The sequence below is a fragment of the Hylobates moloch genome, unplaced genomic scaffold, assembly GCF_009828535.3.
Source record: "Hylobates moloch isolate HMO894 unplaced genomic scaffold, HMol_V3 SCAFFOLD_6, whole genome shotgun sequence".
Classification (NCBI taxonomy): Eukaryota; Metazoa; Chordata; class Mammalia; order Primates; family Hylobatidae; genus Hylobates; species Hylobates moloch.
This window is the reverse complement of record NW_026652281.1, coordinates 52,404,469-52,425,606: the sequence shown is the minus strand read 5'-3', so window position 1 is coordinate 52,425,606 and position 21,138 is coordinate 52,404,469. Positions and strand designations below refer to the sequence as shown.

Sequence of the window (21,138 nt, the reverse complement as noted above, 5' to 3'; positions counted from 1 at the left end):
TATTATTTTAATTAAGGGGAAAGGAATGGGGATCTCAACCCCTCTTCCTTTGTTGGGCACTTAGAAGATCTGAAGAACTTTTTAACTCAAAAACATATGAATAAAGTCCAAAACATTAACTTGCCTTGAAGGTCAAGCCCAGTCCCTCATCTTTGACTTAGTGCCTATCCTGTTGTGTTCATGCCCAAGCAAGATTCTGTTTCTTCCCCTACTACCTACATCACCACTCCACATGACTGATCCCCTCTTCATCCCTCTAAGCTGGAGGTGCCTCTCAGGGATGCTGTTTTCCATCCATCCTCTGTTACCCTTTCCTATATCTCAGCAAAGGGAAAGAGGTAAATATTTTAAATGCTTGTGGGGTTTAATGAGGCTAAGAGTATCTGTTTTTAAAGTTTATCAGATAAAAGGCATAGACTCTAAAAATGAGCACAAGTCCTTCAGGCCAGCATCGTATAGCCCAGCATTTCCAAACTCATGGAGCCCATTTTTTCATGTAACACTTGCTGATGTGCCATGGACCCAGTGTTCTGAGACAGCTACTCTGGAGACTCTGAGCTCGAGTAGCTGGGATTACAGGCATGCGCCACCATGCCAGCTAATTTTTGTATTTTTAGTAGAGATGGATTTTCGCCATGTTAGCCAGGCTGGTCTTGAATTCCTGACCTCAGGCAGCCTCAAGCGATCCACTTGCCTTGGTCTCCCAAAGTGCTGTATATAGCCTCTTTAAATGCCTGGGAAACACTGCTAAAGATTCCATATACACTGACCTTGGTAAGAGTAGACCATTATTTGGTTTTATCCTCACACGGCAGTGATTTGCTAGATTCTCTGTAAGTAGGAAACTTCAGAACCACCAGTGTCAGACACCTCTTTGGTTCAGAGCAGTAATTTTCAACATTTCCAAGCTTGTAGACCCTTTTTCTTGGCCCTAGTAAAAGATGGGGCCGACCACAGCCTCTCCACAGATACTGGTGTGCTTTTGCCATCAACTGAAAAAGCAGAATTGGTCAAAAGCTACTATGAATGCTGGGATACTTTTCTAAAAAAAGTAAATTAAATATTTTGAATAGATAATTATATGTACATGGCAGTTATCCTTGAACTGAGTTTATATTTTATTCCTTGCTGCTGCCGCCATACAGAAAATAAACCAGGAAAAACTTCTAACGGGGTAAGTCAGCTGTTCACCTTTATCGAAATATTGGAAAAGGGCCAGGCATGGTGGCTCATGCCTGTAATTCCAACAGTTTGGAAGGCCAAGACAGGCAGATCACTTGAGGTCTGGAGTTCGAGAGCAGCCTGACCAACATGGTGAAACCCTGTCTCTACTAAAAATGTAAAAAATTAGTTGGGTGCCGTGGCACACACCCAGCTGCTTGGGAGGCTGAGGCGGGAGAATTGCTTGAACCAGAGAGGCGGAGGTTGCAGTGAGCTGATATGGCACCATTGCACTCCAGCCTGGATGGCAGAGCAAGACTCCATCTCAGAAAAAAAAAAAAAGGAAAAAATAGATGCAGTTGAAGCTTTGTAGACTCGTACCGCTTTATGTATATACAATGGAAAACAGGATATGTGTATTCTCTGATCCTCTCAATAGGCCTGAGGCGCGCTCCTCACCAGAGTTCTACAGTGCACAGCGGCTCAATCTCCTGTAGTCAAAAAGTAATCAGAGGAGAAAAAGTCCTTGTACTAAAGCTCATGCTCCTTAGTGGGGATCACTTATCCCTCACTTATCAAATTCCTATAAAGGAGGAGAGATTTTTCTTCTCCTTCCAGCTCAGGGAGTGTTGAAGGGGTGCTTTCAATCCTTTGCTCCTTTTCTCACTTGGAGGACGAGGATTCCTCTGGTTAGATTAAAGACAGTCTATCTGCCATTGGGCCACACCTTCACACAGGGGTGGGGAGACGGACTCAAAAATAACCTAAGGTGTGGCCGTCCCTCCCTTGTGCTGCCAGCTAAAGGCTTCCTGGATGGGGAGGAGAACTAGGGCTCCTTGGTTTTCCTGTGGTTTACCTGTCTGGAGATGCCCACACACTGTTCCCTTTCTGGGGGCAGCAGTCCCTGCCACCCCCTGAACTTTGTAATCGTACAGCGACTGCTTTGGTGAGGCTAAAGGAGATCTTCTATGCAGGGGGCTGGATGAAGGCACCCTCTACACAAGGGTCGCATTCTAGATGTTGGGGGACAGCCCCTGTGGCCACAGGTTCCAGCTGCGCTCTTTAGTTCTGTCTTCCCAGGAGTTGCTGGTCCTCCATTCCCAGAGTGAGTCCTTTGGTCCCCATTTAACACATCTCTCTAGAACCCTGGGCAGACTGTGTTTAAAGATCGTCCACACTCAGTTCTCAAGGATGACTTAATAATGGGAGGAAGCGCAAAATCTCCACCCCATAAACAGCTTGTAATTTTACATATGAAATGTTTTAAGTTTCACAAGGCACACAAGAGAATAGGAAGGAGGCATCTCTTCTTGCTTCTGAGAAAGCTCAGCTGCAGGTCCCCAGAGGCTTGAGCCCAGCCAACTAGGAGGGAGGAGTTGAGTATGCTGGAAGAGCCCGTAAAAAAACCCAGAGCCTCAGCTTGCACGATGTTCTGTGCACGATGTCATTGGCTCTCCTAGTTCCCCTCTCTCTCCTACCTTCCGCTCTACACAGCTCACCAGAAAAGTCGCCTGGGGACAGGAAGTATAAACTTGTGCATAAATATAGACCCATTTTAAAATATCACTTGTGCTTAAAGGGACCAGGCCAGAATTCTCTTCCCCTAATGAGCAAGATTAAATTCTGCCCCTTCAAACATTCGGTGTATTTGGTAAGAAGACCCCTATTAATGTAAGAAAGGAATTCTAAGTAAAATATCTCAGGATCCCAGTTCTTTACAATATTTCCGACGACCTGTGAACAATTATTATGGTGTAGTAAATTAGGGAGCATGGCTTTCTCTGGCAACCAAATGTCAAGATAACGACCTAATAATACTCGCTGGGGATATAAATAGTGTGGTCTGGGCCACATAGATCCATTTACCACCAGTTTAGGAACTTACCATCAGTTTAAGAATTTACCAGTTCTTTCTCCTTAAGGGGCATCTTTGGACAGCCTTGAATTGGAAGAAATGGCTGTCTGGGGTCCAGCCCAAAGGGCCAGGCTAGAGGAAGCAGAGAAGGTGGTTATTAAAATCAACAACATTCACAGGAGATTGGATCACTTGCTTTCTTCAGTAAACAGAAAGAGTAGAGCTTTGGCTGTGAATTTTTTGGTTGTTAATTTTTGCTGTTTTTTTCTGCCAGCCCCCAGTGCCAATCTCTCTCCATACTCTTTGAAAGATCATTCTTTCTACCCTTGCAGATCACACCGAATAACTCAGCAAGGAGCAGGGCAGAAAACAGGAGGTTACATGAGAGTCTACACACCGGCCAGGAAGCTGCCAAGTCCCTTTTCCCTGCTTGGCAGCCAGAACCCTGAGGATGAGGCCCAACCCCCAGCTGTGAAGCTTGAAAGACTGAATGGCTCAAAAGAAAAGGTGTCCAGGAATCAATAATTGGGGGATCTCCCAGTGAGGCAACAAGATCCATACCTGTTCACTTATCTTTAATTTGTTCACTCAAGGAAGAGCCTACTATCTGCCAAGCAGTCTTGATGCTGCAGATACAGCAGTAAGTAGACACCAATCCCTGACCTCAAGGCACTTATATTCTAATAGTGAAGAGACAGTAAACTAAATAAATCATACCATATATTAAAAGATAGACTGGGTGTGGTGGCTCACGCCTGTAATCTCAGCATTTTGGGAGGCCAAGGCAGGCAGATCACTTGAGCTCAGGAGTTCGAGACCAGCCTGGGCAACCAGATGAAACCCTGTCTCTACCAAAAATACAAAAAAATTAGGTGAGCCTCCATGGAGGCATGTGTCTGTGGTCCCAGCTACTCAGGAGGCTGAGGTGGGAGGATCGCTTGAACGTGGGAGGATTGCTTGAGCCCAGGAGGCAGAGGTTGCAGTGAGCTGAGATCGTGCCACTGCACTCCAGCCTGGATGACAGAGTAAGACCCCATCTCAAAAAAAAAGATAAATGCTATAGAAAAAAATAAATTGAAAAAGAGGGATAGGGAATGCTAAGTGAAAGTGGAAGGGAGAGTGTTAGATAGGGGGATGGGGGAGCCCTTGCTGAGAAGGTGACATTTGAACAAAGACTCTATCTACGGTGAAGCTATCAGTTGGCAAGCCTAATCTATGCACACAAGTCTTCCAATCAGTTTTTTAGTGCCTCATTCTTTAAATATTTACAGATAGAGCTCCAGACATCTGAGGAAGGCTTTCAAATGTAAAACGGAGAAAGAAAATTGGGGCTCAGAGGAAAAACAATAAAAAAGAGAAAGACTCAGTTTGCTAATTTTCTTACTATAGCCATTCTCCCCTTCTTTTGATATAGATCTCCTCGAGTTTTAGTGAGTTTTAGTTAGGTAAAAGGCTTCCCAGGCAGGGTCCCCTCTGCCTAACCTACCCGCAGCTGGTGGGGCTATGACACTAAGTCCTGGCTAATGGGATGTGAGCAGAAGTGGTACATAGGACCCCTGGGTCAGTCATGACCCCTTGGAGCAAATGCCACCTGCCTGCCTCTGGAATTTTTTGATAAAGAAGCTTCTATCAGGCATTATATCTTTGTTACAGCAGCCTAGCATGTTGTGGGGGAAAGAAAGATAGACTGTTACTGTGTCTATGTAGAAAAAGGAAGACAAGAAACTTCATTTTGATCTGTACTAAGAAAAATTCTTCTGCCTTGAGATGCTGTGAATCTGTAACCCTAACCCCAACCCCGTGCTCACAGAAACATGTGCTGTGGTGACTCGAGGTTTAATGGATTTAGGGCTGTGCAGGATGTGCTTTGTTAAAAATGTGTTTGCAGACAGTATGCTTGGTAAAAGTCATCGCCATTCTCCAGTCTCGAGTATCCAGGGACACAGTGCACTGCGGAAGGCCGCAGGGACCTCTGCCCAAGAAAGCCTGGGTATTGTCCAAGGTTTCCCCTCACTGAGACAGCCTGAGATACAGCCTCGTGGGAAGGGAAAGACCTGACTGTCCCCCAGCCCGACACCCGTAAAGGGTCTGTGCTGAGGGGGATTAGTGAAAGAGGAAGGCCTCTTTGCAGTTGAGATAAGAGGAAGGCATCTGTCTCCTGCTCGTCCCTGGGAATGGAATGTCTTGGTGTAAAACCTGATCGTACTTTCTATTTACTGAGATAGGAGAAAACCGCCTTATGGCTGGAGGTGAGACATGCCGGCGGCAATACTGCTCTTTACTGCACTGAGATGTTTGTGTAAAGTCAAACATAAATCTGGCCTACGTGCACATCGAGGCACAGCACCTTTCCCTAAACTTATTTATGACACAGAGTCCTTTGCTCACGTTTTCCTGCTGACCCTCTCCCCACCATTACCCTATAGTCCTGCCACATCTCCCTCATCGAGATGGTAGAGATAGTGATCAATAAATACCGAGGGAACTCAGAGACCAGTGCCGGCGTGGGTCCTCCGTATGCTGAGCGCCGGTCCCCTGGGCCCACTTTTCTTCCTCTATACTTTGTCTCTGTGTCTTATTTCTTTTCTCAGTCTCTCATCCCACCTGACGAGAAATACCCACAGGTGTGGAGGGGCTGGCCCCCTTCACATATATTCTAACTCATACATGTGGGTCACAGGAAAGAGGAGATCCAACATAGGAGAGAAAAAGGGTATCCCTAGAATGACAGTGAAGGGATATCCCAGGTAGAGAACTCTGCCTGCCTCAGGACAGAGCGCAGCAGTCCAGATTGGAGCAGTGTAATTTTCCATGTTGAGGGTTCTCTGTAGTTGCATAGTTTTTAACTTGAGGACAGAAAGCTGAAATGGGCCTGAAGCAGATCCTTATCTGTACTTAGCTTGCCTGGTGCCGATGATATTTCTGTTCTCCCTGCTACACAGCTGGCCAGCTGAGGAGGTGTGGGTGTGCTTTGATCTCTTCCTGAAAGCTGGGGGCAGGGACATGCTGAGCTTAGAAGCAGAAAATGCAGAGCAGCCCTCTGCCATTACCATATTTCTGGGGGACACCCCGTGCTTGGCTCACACAATAGCCTCCCTGATCGTGGGGTGCCATGTTTCCAAGGACTCACTCAGCACCGCTTCTGCTTCCCCAGAAGAGGCTCTGGAAAACTTCCGAGGGATGCTGACGCCAGTCTATAACTCAATGTTCAGTTTACCTGTTTCTTGGGATTGTTCGTCTAATTGTGATATCACCTTTTTCTTACACAGCTAGGTCGGTGTTGTTTTTCAAAAGTAAAACGTATTGCTTAGAGATATTATAAGGAGTAAAACTATAAAGTATCAGAATGATTACAAGAAAAATGAACTAGTGGTTACCTCTATGGAGGGATGGAGAGAGGGAATACCCTTGGGGAGGGGCACACGGCCCTGTAAGGTACTTTACCAGGACCTGGGTTTGAGGCGGGTAGAGCAGGCAAGACTTTTGGTACTATTTGGCTTTTTAAACCATACGCATACATTGCTTTGATAAAATAGCTCTTTTATGCTGGGAACTGGGTTTCCATAGTTAAGTCTAGGTTCTTGCCTTTGGGTACTTTTTTTTTTTTTTTAAGACAGAGTCTCACTCTGTTACCCAGGCTGGAGTGCAGTGGCATGATCTCAGCTCACTGCAACCTCCACCTCCCAGGTTCTAGCAATTCTTCTGCCTCAGCTTCCCGAGTAGCTGGGACTACAGGCATGTGCCACCACACCCGGCTAATTTTGGTGCTTTTAGTAGAAATGGGGTTTCACCATATTGGCCAGGCTGGTCTCAAACTCCTGACCTCGTGATCCACCCGCCTGAGCCTCCCAAAGTGCTGGGATTACAGGTGTGAGCCACCGCACCCAGTCGCCTTCGGGTACTTCCGAATTTGGCAAGAGACCAATACAGATGATTAACTACAACATAGCCTGATAAGAGCTGTAAAGTATCTACATGCACAGTGTTTTTGAATTCCAGAAGAGGGAACGATGATTTTTCAGTCAAAAGGCCATGAGAGGAGAGAGAAAATATAGGGGAAATGATTTGTAAATCAGGCCTTGAACGAGGAGGAGTTTCAAAGTAAAACAAAGAAGAAAAGCCATCTCAGGAGAAAGAAACACAATGAACACTGACAAGTGTGAAAGTGCAGGCAAGTGGTCCAGAGTGGATCAGATACTATAACCTCTGGTGGGGGGGGCTTTCATATTGTGCAGTGTGTAAACGGAAAAATTATCCATGGCAATCCTGGTTGAAGGGAGTGGTTACAGCCCACAAAAGAAAGAAGCGAGAAGTACAAGGGCCTTGAGTGGGAAATGGCAAAAAGGAATATGAAATGAAAAAAGACTGTTATTAAACCCTAAGCATTATTCAGTAAGCCGGGGCTGGCATTTATTTCAATATGAAATTTCAAAATTATATCAACCATTTGTACTCAGTGACAGCAACACGTGTCTTTATTTATAATGGCAGGGCCAAACATAAACACACTTTTAAGTTAGTGTATTTCACATAACATTCCTTAATGTCTTGAGAACATGGAAACGAATTGGACAAAAATCACTGAATCATCTATAGGTATTTTTTTATTAGAAAAGAAATTAAGTGTTGTCACTAGAGACTGAAGGAAATTAACAATCTTACAATTCTAGAACAGGCAAACTTCATGATAAGGGATTCTTAAGTTTTCAAAGTGTAGGAGCTGTTTCACAGATACACTGTTGGTGTAGGGGGCTGTAAGTTTTCTCAGATGTTTTACATTTCATGCTTTAATCTTCGCTGGTAGTCTAAATCAAATAAATACACAGTGTTCAGGAATATCTGGATAGCCATCTTAAATAACAGAGTGTTCTGCATGACCACAGCCTCTGCACTTGTGCCTCTGATCCATATGACACCAAGACCAACTATGCTTTTCATATGATTTCTCCAATTGGGTCCTGTGACCTTTCACAGAATTGTTGAACATTTCCTATGAGATCTGTGGAGGACAAGGTGGAGAACACTGGTTCAGAGCAGTGATTTTCAAGGTGGGATGGGATGGGGTGGAGTTGAGTGGAGAGATGTATGTAGTTAGAAAGAACACATTCAAAATACCCACTGATTTCATAATACAAACTCCATAAAGTCAAGCAGCAAAATGATTTCAGCTAATGAGCAGTAGCAGATAACCAACTGTGGATTCATCATTGTGGAGAAGGAGTCTGGATAAACATAGTTGAAAAACACTGGCTTAGAGGTAGAGGCATGCTGACACATGGAGAACAGTAAGAAATGCATGCCAAAGAGAACAATTGAGGGTCAGTGAGAGAATCCTGGGCCAGAACTTGTCACAGTCTTCTGAAAACCAAAGAGCACATCCAGAAGAAAACCAAGATGGCCCGTCAACCTTCTTGGCCCTGTGCTTAAGAGCAAGTTGGTCCACTTTTAAATACTGAGCCAAAAGAGGAAAAAAGCTGTTTGTGCCCCCAAATTCATCCACCAGGAAGTGCTGTCATCATTTGCAATGCCATCCAGCTCTTGAGGAGGGATGTCAGCATGGGGCCTGCTCTGCCAGGAAAGAAAGAATGGGATCTCCTTGTAAGGCAAAATCCTTCCTTTCTCTCATTACCAGAACACTTACACCTGCCATATAAACACACTCTGTTGCACATGGTCTTGAGATGCAGCTGCCAGTAAAATACTGACAGCATAGAACACTGAAGGAAAAGGCCAAATGCAAATAAGGAGACTTTCTGAATATGGGGGACTCTAATGCCCACGCCAAAATAGAACCAGTTGGAGAAATAACATTTCCCATCTTCTCTCATTCTTAATCTAAGCCTAAATTGCTAAACATGTCCCAGAATAGGAAACATTTGGTACCACCATTAATTGGGTTTGAGGGCATTTAGTACCAGTGGTAAGGCCAGGAAGTGAACTCAGACAGACATAGGGTGCACCTGCTGTGATGATAGCATAGAATTCTGATTAGAAGATTTATAGCATTGACTATTTCATTTCAGGGAAATCAGTGGTATTTTTTCAGACCTTTTCCCCCTTCTGTTGCTATGTTGAGTAACCATCACAAATAATGTATACTCATTGCCCAAGAGATGAGTTATTAATCAGCAGGCAATAGATACCCCTCCAAGAACATTTTGCTTAAAGAACCATTCATTTCTCCGTCAACTAAAGCAGCATTTACGTCTCTCTGTGTACAGGTCTCTGAATTGGCGTGCTTGGGAGCTAGCTAGTGCTAGCTGTGCTGGAGAACTGGGGGAGGGAGGAGCTCAGACTCCAAAACCATCACGGTTCCTTTCTAAAATGTTCATCGCCCTGTGGTTTTCTACAGAGCCAAAGATCTCCTTTAGGTTACTGATTTTAGAAAACTTTGTTTTGGCTTTTGGGAAGCCAATTAAATAGAGTTGATTTGACAAGTGAACACAGGTAAAGCCAAAATGACCTCAGTTTCACATTGCATTTTGAATAAATCCAAATTGCTTACCATGGCCTGGGTGCTCTGGCCCCTGCCCACCTTTCTCGCTATTCTTCCTTCTCGCTGCACTTCATTCACTCTATTCCTGCTTTCTTTCTGTTCCACGAACATCCCTTACCTGTTGCCACCTCAGAGCCTTTGCGCTTGCTATTCCCTCTACCTGAAAAGCTCTTCTGCTTCATCTCTGCATAGCAGTCTCCTTGTCAACCAGGTCTCAGCTCAACCCTTCCTGGGAAAGGCCCTCCCTTACCATGTTAGCTCAATTTTCTCCCCACCCCCTGACATATTCTATCACATTATTCTATTCTATTCCAGGATTTGCTTGTTTTTGATCTGTCTACCTCTCTAGAATATAAGTTCCAGGTTATCATTTTATGCATTACATTCTCATGTGTCTGGCACATGCTCAATAAATATTTGTTAAATGAAGGTTGAGTGAAAGGATTTCTCCCATTGACACTATCTCTTTGTAAAGTGTAAAATTCATAAGCGATTGACATCACTGTTCCTCAACTCACCCCAAATCGTTTTTTCCCCAGCCAGAATGCTGTCCTACAGTATAACAAACCATAACAGAAGAATTCCACGGTCTCCCATGTTCCTGGCCCAGCACCTCACCTGCCACTCACCTGTGGTTACTGCAGAGCTCCAATCTGCTTTAGCCATGTCAGCAGTTCCCCACTCTGTTGCAAAGAGACTAGATCACTGCATCCGCCTATACAATCTTTACCGATAAAGACTCGAGGCACCTAAAAAAGCACACGACCCAGGACATTACTACATTACTAGATTAGAAAAAAACATTTCTATCCTACCACTGAATATTTCCCGTGATTCCAAACTTTTCAAATCACTTTACAACCTCCTCATGTATATGCTTACAGGACAGGACTTCCTTACTGTTATAAGGGGTAACATTATTAACTCAAGAATGTTTTTATGCCAGAAGAGTTTTCAAGTTGAGTGTGCTATGCATGAGCTTGTCTAACTTGTCAAAGGGATTTAAAAATTTCACTCTACAGAAACATGTTTTAGAAGGAGAATTCTGATTGGCTGCAGTCAGACCACCTAGCTTGAACTCTGCTTTCTCTGCATCAGGGACCACACCTAAGATTGTAAACTGGGTCACAGCAATCAGGAAGGAAGGAGTTCGTTTCTAAATACAGCTGGAAAAGTATTTGCATTAGGTCTCTGATTTTTCAGGTCCACGGTTTATTAAATATAATCATCTCTCTATGTTGTTAGAACACAGGTGAGGGCCAGGCACGGTGGCTCATGACTGTAATCCTACTACTTTTGCGAGGCTGAGGTGGGAGGGTCGCTTGAGCCCAGGAGTTCAAGACCAGCCTAGGTAACATAGTGAGACCCCGTCTCTACAAAAAATACAAAAATTAGCCAGGCATGGCAGTGCATGCCTGTAGTCCCAGCTACTCAGGAAGCTGAAGTGGAAGGATTGCTTTGGCCCGGGAGGTCGAGGCTGCAGTAAGCTGTGATGGTGCCATTGCACTCACACCTGGACGACAGAGCAAACCAAAGAAAGCAAAACAAAACAACACAGGTGAGCTCTGTCCTCGACCAGGGAGGTGTAGTGGTGTTTGAGTCTCCTTTAATCGCTGGTCATCATAAGACGGTTAAGTCACCCCGGACGTGGGTGCGTCACCCACGCACGCCAAGCCACAGTCATGACACCTGCTGAATAGGCTCCTCTCTAGTTACACGCTTCCTCCCTGCTGCTAGCAGCAGACACATTCCAGAATTCCAGAGGGCTTTTAGAATCGCGAGGGAGGAGGAAATACCCTCAACGTGGCTGAATTTCTAGGCCAAGGGTGTTCCACCAAGGCTGCCTGGCAGTGAAGAAACTAGCCCCATGGAGGTCACGGCGTCATCAGAGCCAGCGGGCCTCTCCCCGAGTACCAGGAACACACTGGAGGGGAGGGAGAGGTGGAGGCAGAAAGCAGTGAGACTACTTTTCAAAGCTTTGGGCTTTCCTCAGAAAGCATAATAATTGGAGCAAATTGTCCAAAAAGTGAGAAAGATGAGAAAAGGGGCTTAATTATTGTGGATAAGTTCTTACAGCACTTTTATTAAAAAGGGGGTCTGGGTGAAAGTAGGCATTAAAAATAAAGTCTAAAAATTAAAAACAAATCTTGCACATTTCCATGGCTATTTCCTGTGCTCTCACAGGATAACTGAGGCTTTGAAAACCCACAGCCCTGGAGCTGCCCCCCAGCCTCCTGAGGAGACCCTGAAATGTGACCAGGCTGCTCCCAGCGTGGAGTTTTGTGCTCAGTGTCTGGCAAAGAAGCGAAAGGCTCCTTTACCCTCACACCCATCCTCTAGTCTGGGCAACTGCAAAACTGCCTTAAATCGTATCAGTGAATGGTACCCCTAACCGGAGCTGAATGGCAGGCTATACAGGACGGCACGGGGGGCTGTGGCAGTGAAACCAAAGCAAGAAGTACTGTTGATAAAGCTGAGCAAAGAAGAGGAAATACCCTGTGCTGCTTCCCCTCCTGTCCCTTCCTGTCCAAGCCTCCTCTTTAGAGGAACTTGAGAGTCCACTACTGTCAAGCAGAGGAAGGAACTGCAACCCCAAAACGAGTTTGGTAATCCTGTGGTTCTTATTCTCCTGGAGTAGGTTTCCCCAGCCTCAGTCAGGCAGCATCTCCCGCACGCTAGCTAGGGTTACACAAATGCAACTACTCAAAAGCGATTTCTCAACACTCCTCGGGTACCTCCCTGGTATAAGCCTCCTTCATTTGTCACCTGAATAACTGCTATAGCCTCCCAATGTCTCCCAGCTTCAACCTTCACCCTTGCCCTACTGGCTCTTCTCCCCACAGCTGTCAGAGTGGCCCTTTCAAAATGGGGTCAGATCAAGTGACTCGTCTGCTCCGCATCCACCAGGGGCATCTCATCTCACACTGAGTACCGGTCACAATTCTTCCAAGCTCCCATTAGCTCTCAGACCTCACCTCCACTAACTCTCCTACAGGCTCACAGTGCTGCAACCATACTGGCTTCCTTACTATTCCACAAACCTGCCAGGCAAACGTCTACCCCAGGACCTTTGCATTCACTCTACCTGTAAATTGTGTACACCCATCTCCCTCAGCTCCTATAGATATCTGCTCGAATGTTCCCTTCTCAGTGAGACCCAATGGCTCCATTTAAAACTGGACCCTGCTGCTTCCTCCCTACCTTTTCTACTTTTCCTCATAGCATGTGCCACTTACCACCTCCCAACATACTGTTTTATTACTGTATTTGTTTGTCTCCCCCACTAGAATATAGGTTCAACAAAGGCAGAAGGTTTTTTTTATGGCAGAAAAGGCAGAAATTTTTCCCCACTGTCTATAAAAGTGTTTGGTACATAGTAGGTGCTTAAAAATATTTGTTGCATCCAGTAAAATCCTCATTCAAATGTGAAGGAGAAATACTTTCTAAGATAAACAAAACTTGAGGGAATGTGTTACCAATGGAATCACCTTGCAAGAAATGCCCAAAGAAGTTCTTCAGAGAGAAGGGAAATGATATAGGTCAGAAACTCAGATCTATGTAAAGAAAAGTGCCTTAGAGGAGAAATAAATGAAGACACTAATTTAGGAGCTGTGACTATAGCAAAACAAAAACAGGTTTTACGAAGTACATGGCTTGATTGAAGGCACTAACTTTCCATAATCATGTCCTGCTGATTACTTACTAGATACAGCTACTTTATAGAACAATTAAGACTGCAGGTTCAGGCCGGGCGCAGCGGCTCATGCCTGTAATCCCAGAACTTTGGGAGGCTGAGGCCGGTGGATCACGAGGTCAGGAGATCGAGACCATCCTGGCTAACACGGTGAAAACCTGTCTCTACTAAACATACAAAAAATTAGCCAGGCATGGTGGTGGGCACCTGTAGTCCCAGCTACTTGGGAGGCTGAGACAGGAGAATGGCGTGAACCGGGGAGGCAGAGCTTGCAGTGAGCTGAGATTGCACCACTGCACTCCAGCCTGGGTGACAGAGGGAGACTCTGTCTCAAAAAAAACCCTCAGGAGCTTTCAGACCCTTTGAATACAAACACTTCCCTGTTGGGGATCAAACATGCAGCTTTAAAAGACTTGTTCTTCCCCTAGGAGGAATGGACTCAGGATTCAAGAATCTGTGAAAAACATTTTTCTAAAAATGAAAAACAGGCTTGTTGAGGTAGATCACATCTGTAATCCCAGCACTTTGGGAGGCTGAGGTGGGTGGATAGCTTGAGGCCAGGAGTTCAAGATCAGCCTGGGTAACATAACAAGACCCCCATCTGTACAAAAAACTTAAAAAATTAGCTGGGTACGATGGCTCATGCCTGTAGTCCCAGCCACGGGAGGCTGAGGTGGGAGGGTCACTTGAGCCCAGGAGTTCAAGGCTGCAGTCAGCTATCATTGCACCACTGCACTCCAGCCTGGGTGACAGAGCAAGACTCTCTTAAAAAAAAAAAAAAAAAAAAAAAAAAAAAAAAAAAAAAAAACCTTAAAAGATCACTACAAGAAATATTGTTGTTCTACAAAGAAATGAAAAAGCAATTGTTGACCAGGTGTGGTGGCTCATGCCTGAACTTTGGGAGGCTGAGGTGGGTGGATCACCTGAGGTCAGGAGTTTGAGACCAGGTTGGCCAGCATGGTGAAACCCCATCTCTAATAAAAATACAAAAATTAGCTAGGTGTGGTGGCGGTGCCTGTAATCCCAGCTACTTGATTGCTTGAACCTGGGTGGTGGAGGTTGCAGTAAGCCAAACTCACACCACTGCACTCCAGCCTGGGCGACAAGAGCGAAATTCCATCTCAAAAAAAAAAAAAAAAGCAATTGTTAAATGAACACATGAAGAGGTTTGCTTTACCTACTGGAGAATAGATGCTGTTGGGCTGAGAACAATAATCCCAAATTATGTTGCACATTGGAATCCCCAAGGGATTTTTCCAAATCGTAATGCTGGCCAGGTGTGGTGGCTCACCCATGTAATCCCAGCACTTTGGGAGGCCGAGGTAGGTGGATCGCCTGAGGTCAGGAGTTTGAGACCAGCCTGGCCAACATGGTGAAACCCCGTCTCTACTAAAAATACAAAAATTAGCTGGGCATGGTGGTGGGCGCCTATAATCCCAGCTACTTGGGAGGTTGAGGAGAACCCAGGAGGCAGAGGTTGCAGTGAGCCAAGATTGCACCATTGCACTCCAGCCTGGGTGACAAGAGTGAAACTGTCTCAAAACAAACAAACAAAAAAACTAATGCTTGGCTCCCACCTCTGACATTGTGATTTAGTTATTGAGGGGCATAATTTGGGCATAAGGATTGTTTTAAAAGCTCTCTAGGTGATACTAATGTGCAGCAAAGTTTGGGAACCAATGGCTAAAAGGTCCTCAGGGTGGCAGCCACAGTGGGGCCCGTAGTAGTGTTTGCACTGCCCTTTACACCTCTCAGGGCCTGGGCATCCTATGCAGCTGGTGGTCCCACTAGGCAGCAAGAGCCTCTCTAGTCATTGTGTATACTCCAGGACCTCAGCACACAGCAGTAGGGTAACACACTAAGCCCCCCTCTGCACCAAAATGCTGACTTCTTATTAGAGAGAAGGGGAGAAACAACCTCCAATGCTTTATACTCAGAACCCAGAGAGAACCTTGTAAGTCAAACTAAAACTGAAACAGGGTATGTGCTTGGCCCAACACTGTGCTGTAGAATGTGCATCTTAAAAGGGAACTTAGCTGAGCTGGTGTGACATTTCTCATCCCACCTCACAGCAGAACTGATACAGGTGATGTGGCTGGCGTCCCTCCTGAAGCCCAGGATGCAAAGCCAAGGATGGTGAAGAGAGGAAGTCTTTCAGATGGAGGAGAGCAACTTTTAGAGGGTCCCACAGTCTATTCGTAGCAAATGAGACTTTGAGGTCTCCTAATCTGGTCTTGCAACTGGGATCTTTGAGGACTACTGGGGTGATGACTTGCCCAGGATCACACAGCCAGCCATTATAAGAGCCAGGCCAGAACTCCAGGCTATGATTCCCTACAATGTGGGGCCTGGAAACATCCATAATTAATTTAGAACAAGGGGCAGATAATGGTAGAGTTTTCCAGTGGGAGGAATTAGATAAGGAAGAATGAGTAAATTAGAAAAAGAAAGCCTAGAGAAAAGAATGAAGGACATGAATCTCATGTTAAACAACAAACACATCACACCCGGCCCTCTACCCCAGCTTCCACCTCCAGCCCTGCCAGCTGAAAACTGTCATTTCCTGGCAGTGCTTAAAACAAAGACTCTAGATAATTCCCCAGGGACTCACTGGCAAGCTGCTGGTCCCACTTACCCTGCTGCACAGCAGACATCAGCTGTACTCCCTCTTCTGCTCTGTGAAGACCTTTGGCTGCAGTGCCGCCGCTCATTCAAGTGACCGAGATCCTCTCTAAGGCGCCCTCCCCCACACCCCCCGCCCCGCACAGCCCTCTGGACGCCTTGAAGGACGGAGCCACAGCCTTATCCTAAAGAAAGGCACAGCTCTGACAAGAAAAGGCAATCCGGGAGCCTTTCCCTAGCCGTTTAAAATGAAACTCACCGTTCTTGCTCCCGTGAGCTGTTGCAAATAATCTTGAATCTCATTAGTGTGGTTGGTGGCTGTGATATCGACAAATTCCAGAAGCCCTTGTTTGATGGGCAATTGACTGAGGATCTCTTGGGCCCTCCTGCAGTACGGGCAGGTGGGCTTGATGAACACAACCACCTTCCCAGGCTGGATTTTGCAGTTCACAAACTCTTGAGCCATGCCGATGGGCTGCGATCTCCCCGAGAAGAATCCTCAGTTGCAGGTATTGCTTGGGGTACTGAGCCCTGACCCAGCCAGTTGGCTTCTATTTAATAAGGAACCTCCCCGGAGGCGGAGTTTGCCTGGTAGCTTGCTCGAGTTTTAAAGGGACAGCTTCGAAGACATTTCCATCTGGTATACTTCACTAGTTAGCAATGCCTAGGAATGCAATACTTGCTATTTAATCATTGGTAGCTATGAAAGACACTCTGGGTATCTTTGTTGTCCTTGGACATTTGGGGATTGCCTGCCCATTGGCAATGATCAGAGTTTAGTCACCTCTGGGGAAGCATAAAGTGCTTACTCACAAAGGGGCTGCGGAGGCAGTGACTTCTTAGAGCAAATTCTTGTTTTCCCTTTAGGAGCTAGAGTTGTATTTTAAAATGCAAACAGAATCACTTAAGAAACAGGACACTTTGAAATCTCTTTAGAGGAAGTGAAATTGAAACTGTGAATTTGCAGTCCTCAGGAAGGTTGCTGTCAGAGCGTTTTGCTTGGACTGTGTGGTGGGTGTTTGTTGTGATCTTTTTGATGGAATTCATTCTCAGTATTTAAAAATCTGGAGGTCTCACAAAACAATTTGGACTCACAACTTCTCTCTGAAAAGTCAGGTCAGGCAATACAGAGCTTGCACCTTTTAGTGGAAGCTGCTGGGGCTGACAGCTGTTGCCCCCTTTGCATAGGGCAAGTAGTGGCTTTGGTTTGCCACAGGTCCCAACGACAGGCCCATGCCTGAGACACCTGCTTCACTCCATAACCCTTTGAGTTGGTAACCCTTGAACGGCAGTTTAATATGGAGGCAAATTCCAACACAATCCCTGATACAAAACTACAGATGAAATGAGAATCTTTTTTTCTGGTTGAGCCTCTGTTTGTGACCCTCTGCTTTTAACTGTTTGTGAGGGGAAGTAGTGTTGTAACTCAGACACCACATTCACTTCAAGTGTTATAAGACACGGGTTCTAACAGTAGGAAATCTTTCGCTATTCCCCAGGGTGCCCATTCTCCTTATCCCGTGAAGCAAAGTCTTCTACTACTGGGTCTAGTTCCGGCCCCCTCTAGTGTATGGTAGCTTAAATAAACAAATCAAGGAAAAACTATGTCCTTTAAACGTGAATCATCCTTTCCCCAGGAAGTTTTACGGTGAAACCAGAGTATCTTCAAAGAGGCGGGGCCAAGGCCAGAGCTGGACACCACCACTGCCACATAAGAGGAATCCCAAGCATACTGCGATCAAGGGAAGGGAAGAAAATCCACTCCCAGAAGCAGCTTTTTACTGTGACTCTCATCGTTACTAAAATTAAAATGGCAAAATGAGAAAGTCAGATTCTGAGTCACAGAGGAGGGGCTAAGTGACAGCTCTGTCCAGAGAAAAGGATGTGGCGGGGCTGGGAGGCCCCTTACAGGGTCAGGGCTCCGGACTTCCCACTTCCCTCCAAAGTAGGCTCTGCCACAGAGTCTGAGCCTCCTCTCTTTTTTTATTCTTTTACCTCAGAACCCTGTGGCCAGGCTCCTTCCAGAGGCCCCTGCCAGGAGGTCCAGGATCTCTTTCAGGGCCCTCAGGCTGTTGCCTTAGGTTCCCTCAGCCTGAGGTTTATCCACACGACTTGCAGCTGCTGATCACTCAGAGCCTTTCTCTTCTCCGGTCTGTTGGTGGCTCCTCCCTTCCTGCTGCATCTTCCTCAGCCTGCCACTGTGTTCAAGTTAAAAGCCACCACCACCACCACCACTCTCCCATTTCCTGCTTTCCTGCCTCTGCCCTTTCATGAAATTTACTGTCTGTACCTTTCTCACCTCCATTCTCTCATCTTATTGCGATCTGACCTTGTCAACCATTCTGCTGAATTGTCGGCCGACACCAATCATGGCCTCTATGTCGCCAAATAACCATTTAGCTAGGTATCCTGACCTTTTGCAAATTAGTCATCTGCCCCAAGAGGCTGGGATCCAGGGAGACTATTGTCTGCCTCTCACTCAGTCCCAGGGACTGCCTGGTGTCTGAAGCCTTAGGATAGATGGCCATAAGGCACAAGCTAAAGGCATTTTTTTTGTGAGGCACCATGTGGAAAATGGGAGACAAAGAGATGGCAAAGAGGGGGTGTCCTCTCCCTTTCTCAGAAAATGCTGTGGCTTCAACTCAGTGAAAAATGACGAGCATAGAAGCCTCTGCTGCATTGTACAGCAGGAGCTGAAACCCAGCACGGACCTCAGGGCGTCTCAATGGGAAGCTGCCATGGGGGCTGCAGATGCCTCAAGTGCTGTGGATGGAAAGAGGGTGTGTGTGTGGAGTAACACATGTGGACTCTCCTTTGGCTTGTGTGAGACACTCCCAAGCACTCTCAGAAAATACACCTTGGAGGGTGGGAAGTAAGGGCATTTTTTAGGGGAGAATCAGTCCTGCTGTACAGATGGTTGGCAACAAGCTAGTGAAATATGTGTGGTTACTCTCTTTTTTTTTTTTTTGAGATGGAGTCTCACTCTGTCGCCCAGGCTGGAGTGCAGTGGCACGATCTCCGCTCGCTGCAAGCTCCGCCTCCCGGGTTCACACCATTCTCCTGCCTCAGCCTCCACAGTAGCTGGGACTACAGGTGCCCGCCACTATACCCGGCTAAATTTTTGTATTTTTAGTAGAGATGGGGTTTCACCGTGTTAGCCAGGATGGTCTCGATCTCCTGACCTCGTGATCTGCCCGCCTCGGCCTCCCAAAGTGCTGGGATTACAGGCGTGAGCCACTGCGCCTGGCCAATGTGACTTCATTTGTACTCGCAGGCTGATGAGGGCTGCAAAACATGTGGCCACAAATGAACATTCTTCAGGTTTTTCCTTACTTACCCACTGTGCAGGGTTTGACCTGTAGATCGCTGAAGGCCTCTGGAAGTTCTCTTCCCAGTGCCCATTGCAGCATGATCTTTTTGCTCTTTCTATTGGATATTGTCTCAGTCTCTTTGTTAAGAATTTTGCCTACACATATGGTCTATCTTGGGGCTTGATCTTCTCATTGTGTACACACCCACTCCTTGAGAGGTCGTAGCTCCACACATGACTCCGGCTGTCAGCTTTTTACTGATGAGCATCACATGTTTTTCCTTATCCGGACCTGTCTCCTAAGCTTCAGGGATGGCTATCTCATTGCCTACTGAAAAGACTCACCTGGGGATTCCTTAGGCCTCTCAGCCTCTAGGAAACCAAAACCGAATCTCCCCTGAAGCCACCCTCTTTCCTCCACACCTGCTCATTGAGCCCGTATGCACCTTCATGTACCTTTTTGGCCAGGGCGGAAACCCGGCAGGTATCTGTGCTGGCCTCTGCTTTCACTTATGCATAGTGGCCAAACCCTACCAAGTTTGCCCCGAGTGCCTCCCTAGTCTGAACACTTGACTGCTCCTGCTGGTCCAGCCCTCATTAGTTCTTCACTCCCTCTTGTAGCACCTCCACCTTCGCCTCACTGCCTACTCCACACTGCTGCTGGGGCAATCTTTAAAAATACAGAACCTATCTTGTTCCCTCTTAAAACTAGTCCATGGGCTGGGCGCGGTGGCTCACGCCTGTAATCCCAGCACTTTGGGAGGCTGAGGCGAGCAGACCATGAGGTCAGGAGTTTGAGACCAGCCTGGCCAATATGGTGAAACCCCATCTCTACTAAAAATTAAAAAATTAGCTGGGCATGGTGGCGTGTGCCTGTAGTCCCAGCTCTTTGGGAGGCTGAAACAGGAGAATCTCTTGAACCCGGGAGGCGGAGGTTTGCAGTGAGCCCAGATTGTGCCACTGCACTCCAGCCTGGATGACAGAGCAAGACTCCATCTCAAAAAACAAACAAACAAACAAAAAACTAGTCCATGTTTCCCCAGGACAAAATCCAGATTTCCTTGTGGGGATGTGGCCCTGTGTGATGGGTCCTCCCTGCCTTGTTCGTCGTATCCCAGCCTCCCCCACAACATTTTAGAGACAGGAGGCAGCCAAGGGTCCCTGGTGAAACCCTGCCTCCAAGTCTAAAACAACCTGAAGGCTGAAAAACTGGACTGCTGTCCTAGCACTTTGGCAGGCCAAGGCGGGTGGATCACCTGAGGTCAGGAGTTCAAGATCAGCCTGGCCAACATGGTGAAACCCTATCTCTACTAAAAATACAAAAAAAAAAATTAGCTGGGCGTGGTGGCAGGTGCCTGTAATCCCAGCTACTTGGGAGGCTGAGGCAGGAGAATTGCTTGAACCCGGAAGGCAGAGGTTGCAGTGAGCCGAGATCGTGCCATTGCACTCCAGCCCGGGCAATAAGAGCAAAATTCTGTCTCAGAAAATACCAGAAACAAAGACAAAAATTGGACTGCTGGTCCTGGATGAGGCCCGCCCTTTCCCGAATGATTCTTTCTGAATAATGCCCACCTGTGCACTGGGAAGGCAGAATGGAAATTTGGGAAGTTTGCACCGTTTGCAGCAAGGAGGAGCCTGGCCTCTCCTGTTCCTATGTGCTGACCTGGAACTCAATCTGTGAGCCGGGAAACCTGCTATCAGGATTCTCTCTTGCTTTGCTGAGAATTACTTTTCCTTTTTCCTTTTCATCCAGTAAATTCCATTTTCCTCACCCTTCTATGTGTCCGCAAGCCTAATCTTTCCTGGTCGTGTGACAAGAGCCCAGTTTTACCTGAACTAACGGGAAAGTTCTGCAACAATTTCTGCTTTGCTCCAACTGTGTGGACTCTGAGCCATTTCCTCACTGCTGCCACTCACACTTTGGACCTGCTGCTCCCTGTGCCCAGGGTGTCCTTCCTCTTGTTTCCGTGTGGCTGACTCCTGCTGGCCCAAAGGGATCC

The 21,138-nt window shown here is 46.5% G+C and overlaps 2 protein-coding genes across 3 annotated transcripts in view; one reads left to right on the top strand and one right to left on the bottom strand.

Annotated features, from left to right (window-relative positions):
* RHOBTB3 (Rho related BTB domain containing 3) overlaps nucleotides 1–10,103 on the top strand; it is a 79,042-nt gene extending 68,939 nt beyond the window's left edge. The window contains exon 12 of one of the 2 annotated variants that reach the window (XM_032156795.2): nucleotides 10,056–10,103. In XM_032156795.2, coding sequence (XP_032012686.1) covers nucleotides 10,056–10,075 — 20 coding nt within the window. In that variant the 3' untranslated portion in view covers nucleotides 10,076–10,103. Of the gene's footprint in view, nucleotides 1–3,348; nucleotides 3,487–10,055 lie in introns of those variants that run through there. The other variant, XM_032156796.2, reaches the window with a different exon arrangement.
* On the bottom strand, nucleotides 6,709–16,561 carry GLRX (glutaredoxin). Its single transcript, XM_032156805.2, has 3 exons — nucleotides 16,088–16,561; nucleotides 10,142–10,261; nucleotides 6,709–8,015 (listed from the first exon to the last, which is right to left on the bottom strand). Exons 1-2 carry the CDS (start codon nucleotides 16,292–16,294, stop codon nucleotides 10,148–10,150), a joined length of 321 nt encoding a protein of 106 aa, XP_032012696.1. The 5' UTR covers nucleotides 16,295–16,561; the 3' UTR covers nucleotides 6,709–8,015; nucleotides 10,142–10,147.
* Between the last annotated feature and the right edge of the window lie 4,577 nt (nucleotides 16,562–21,138).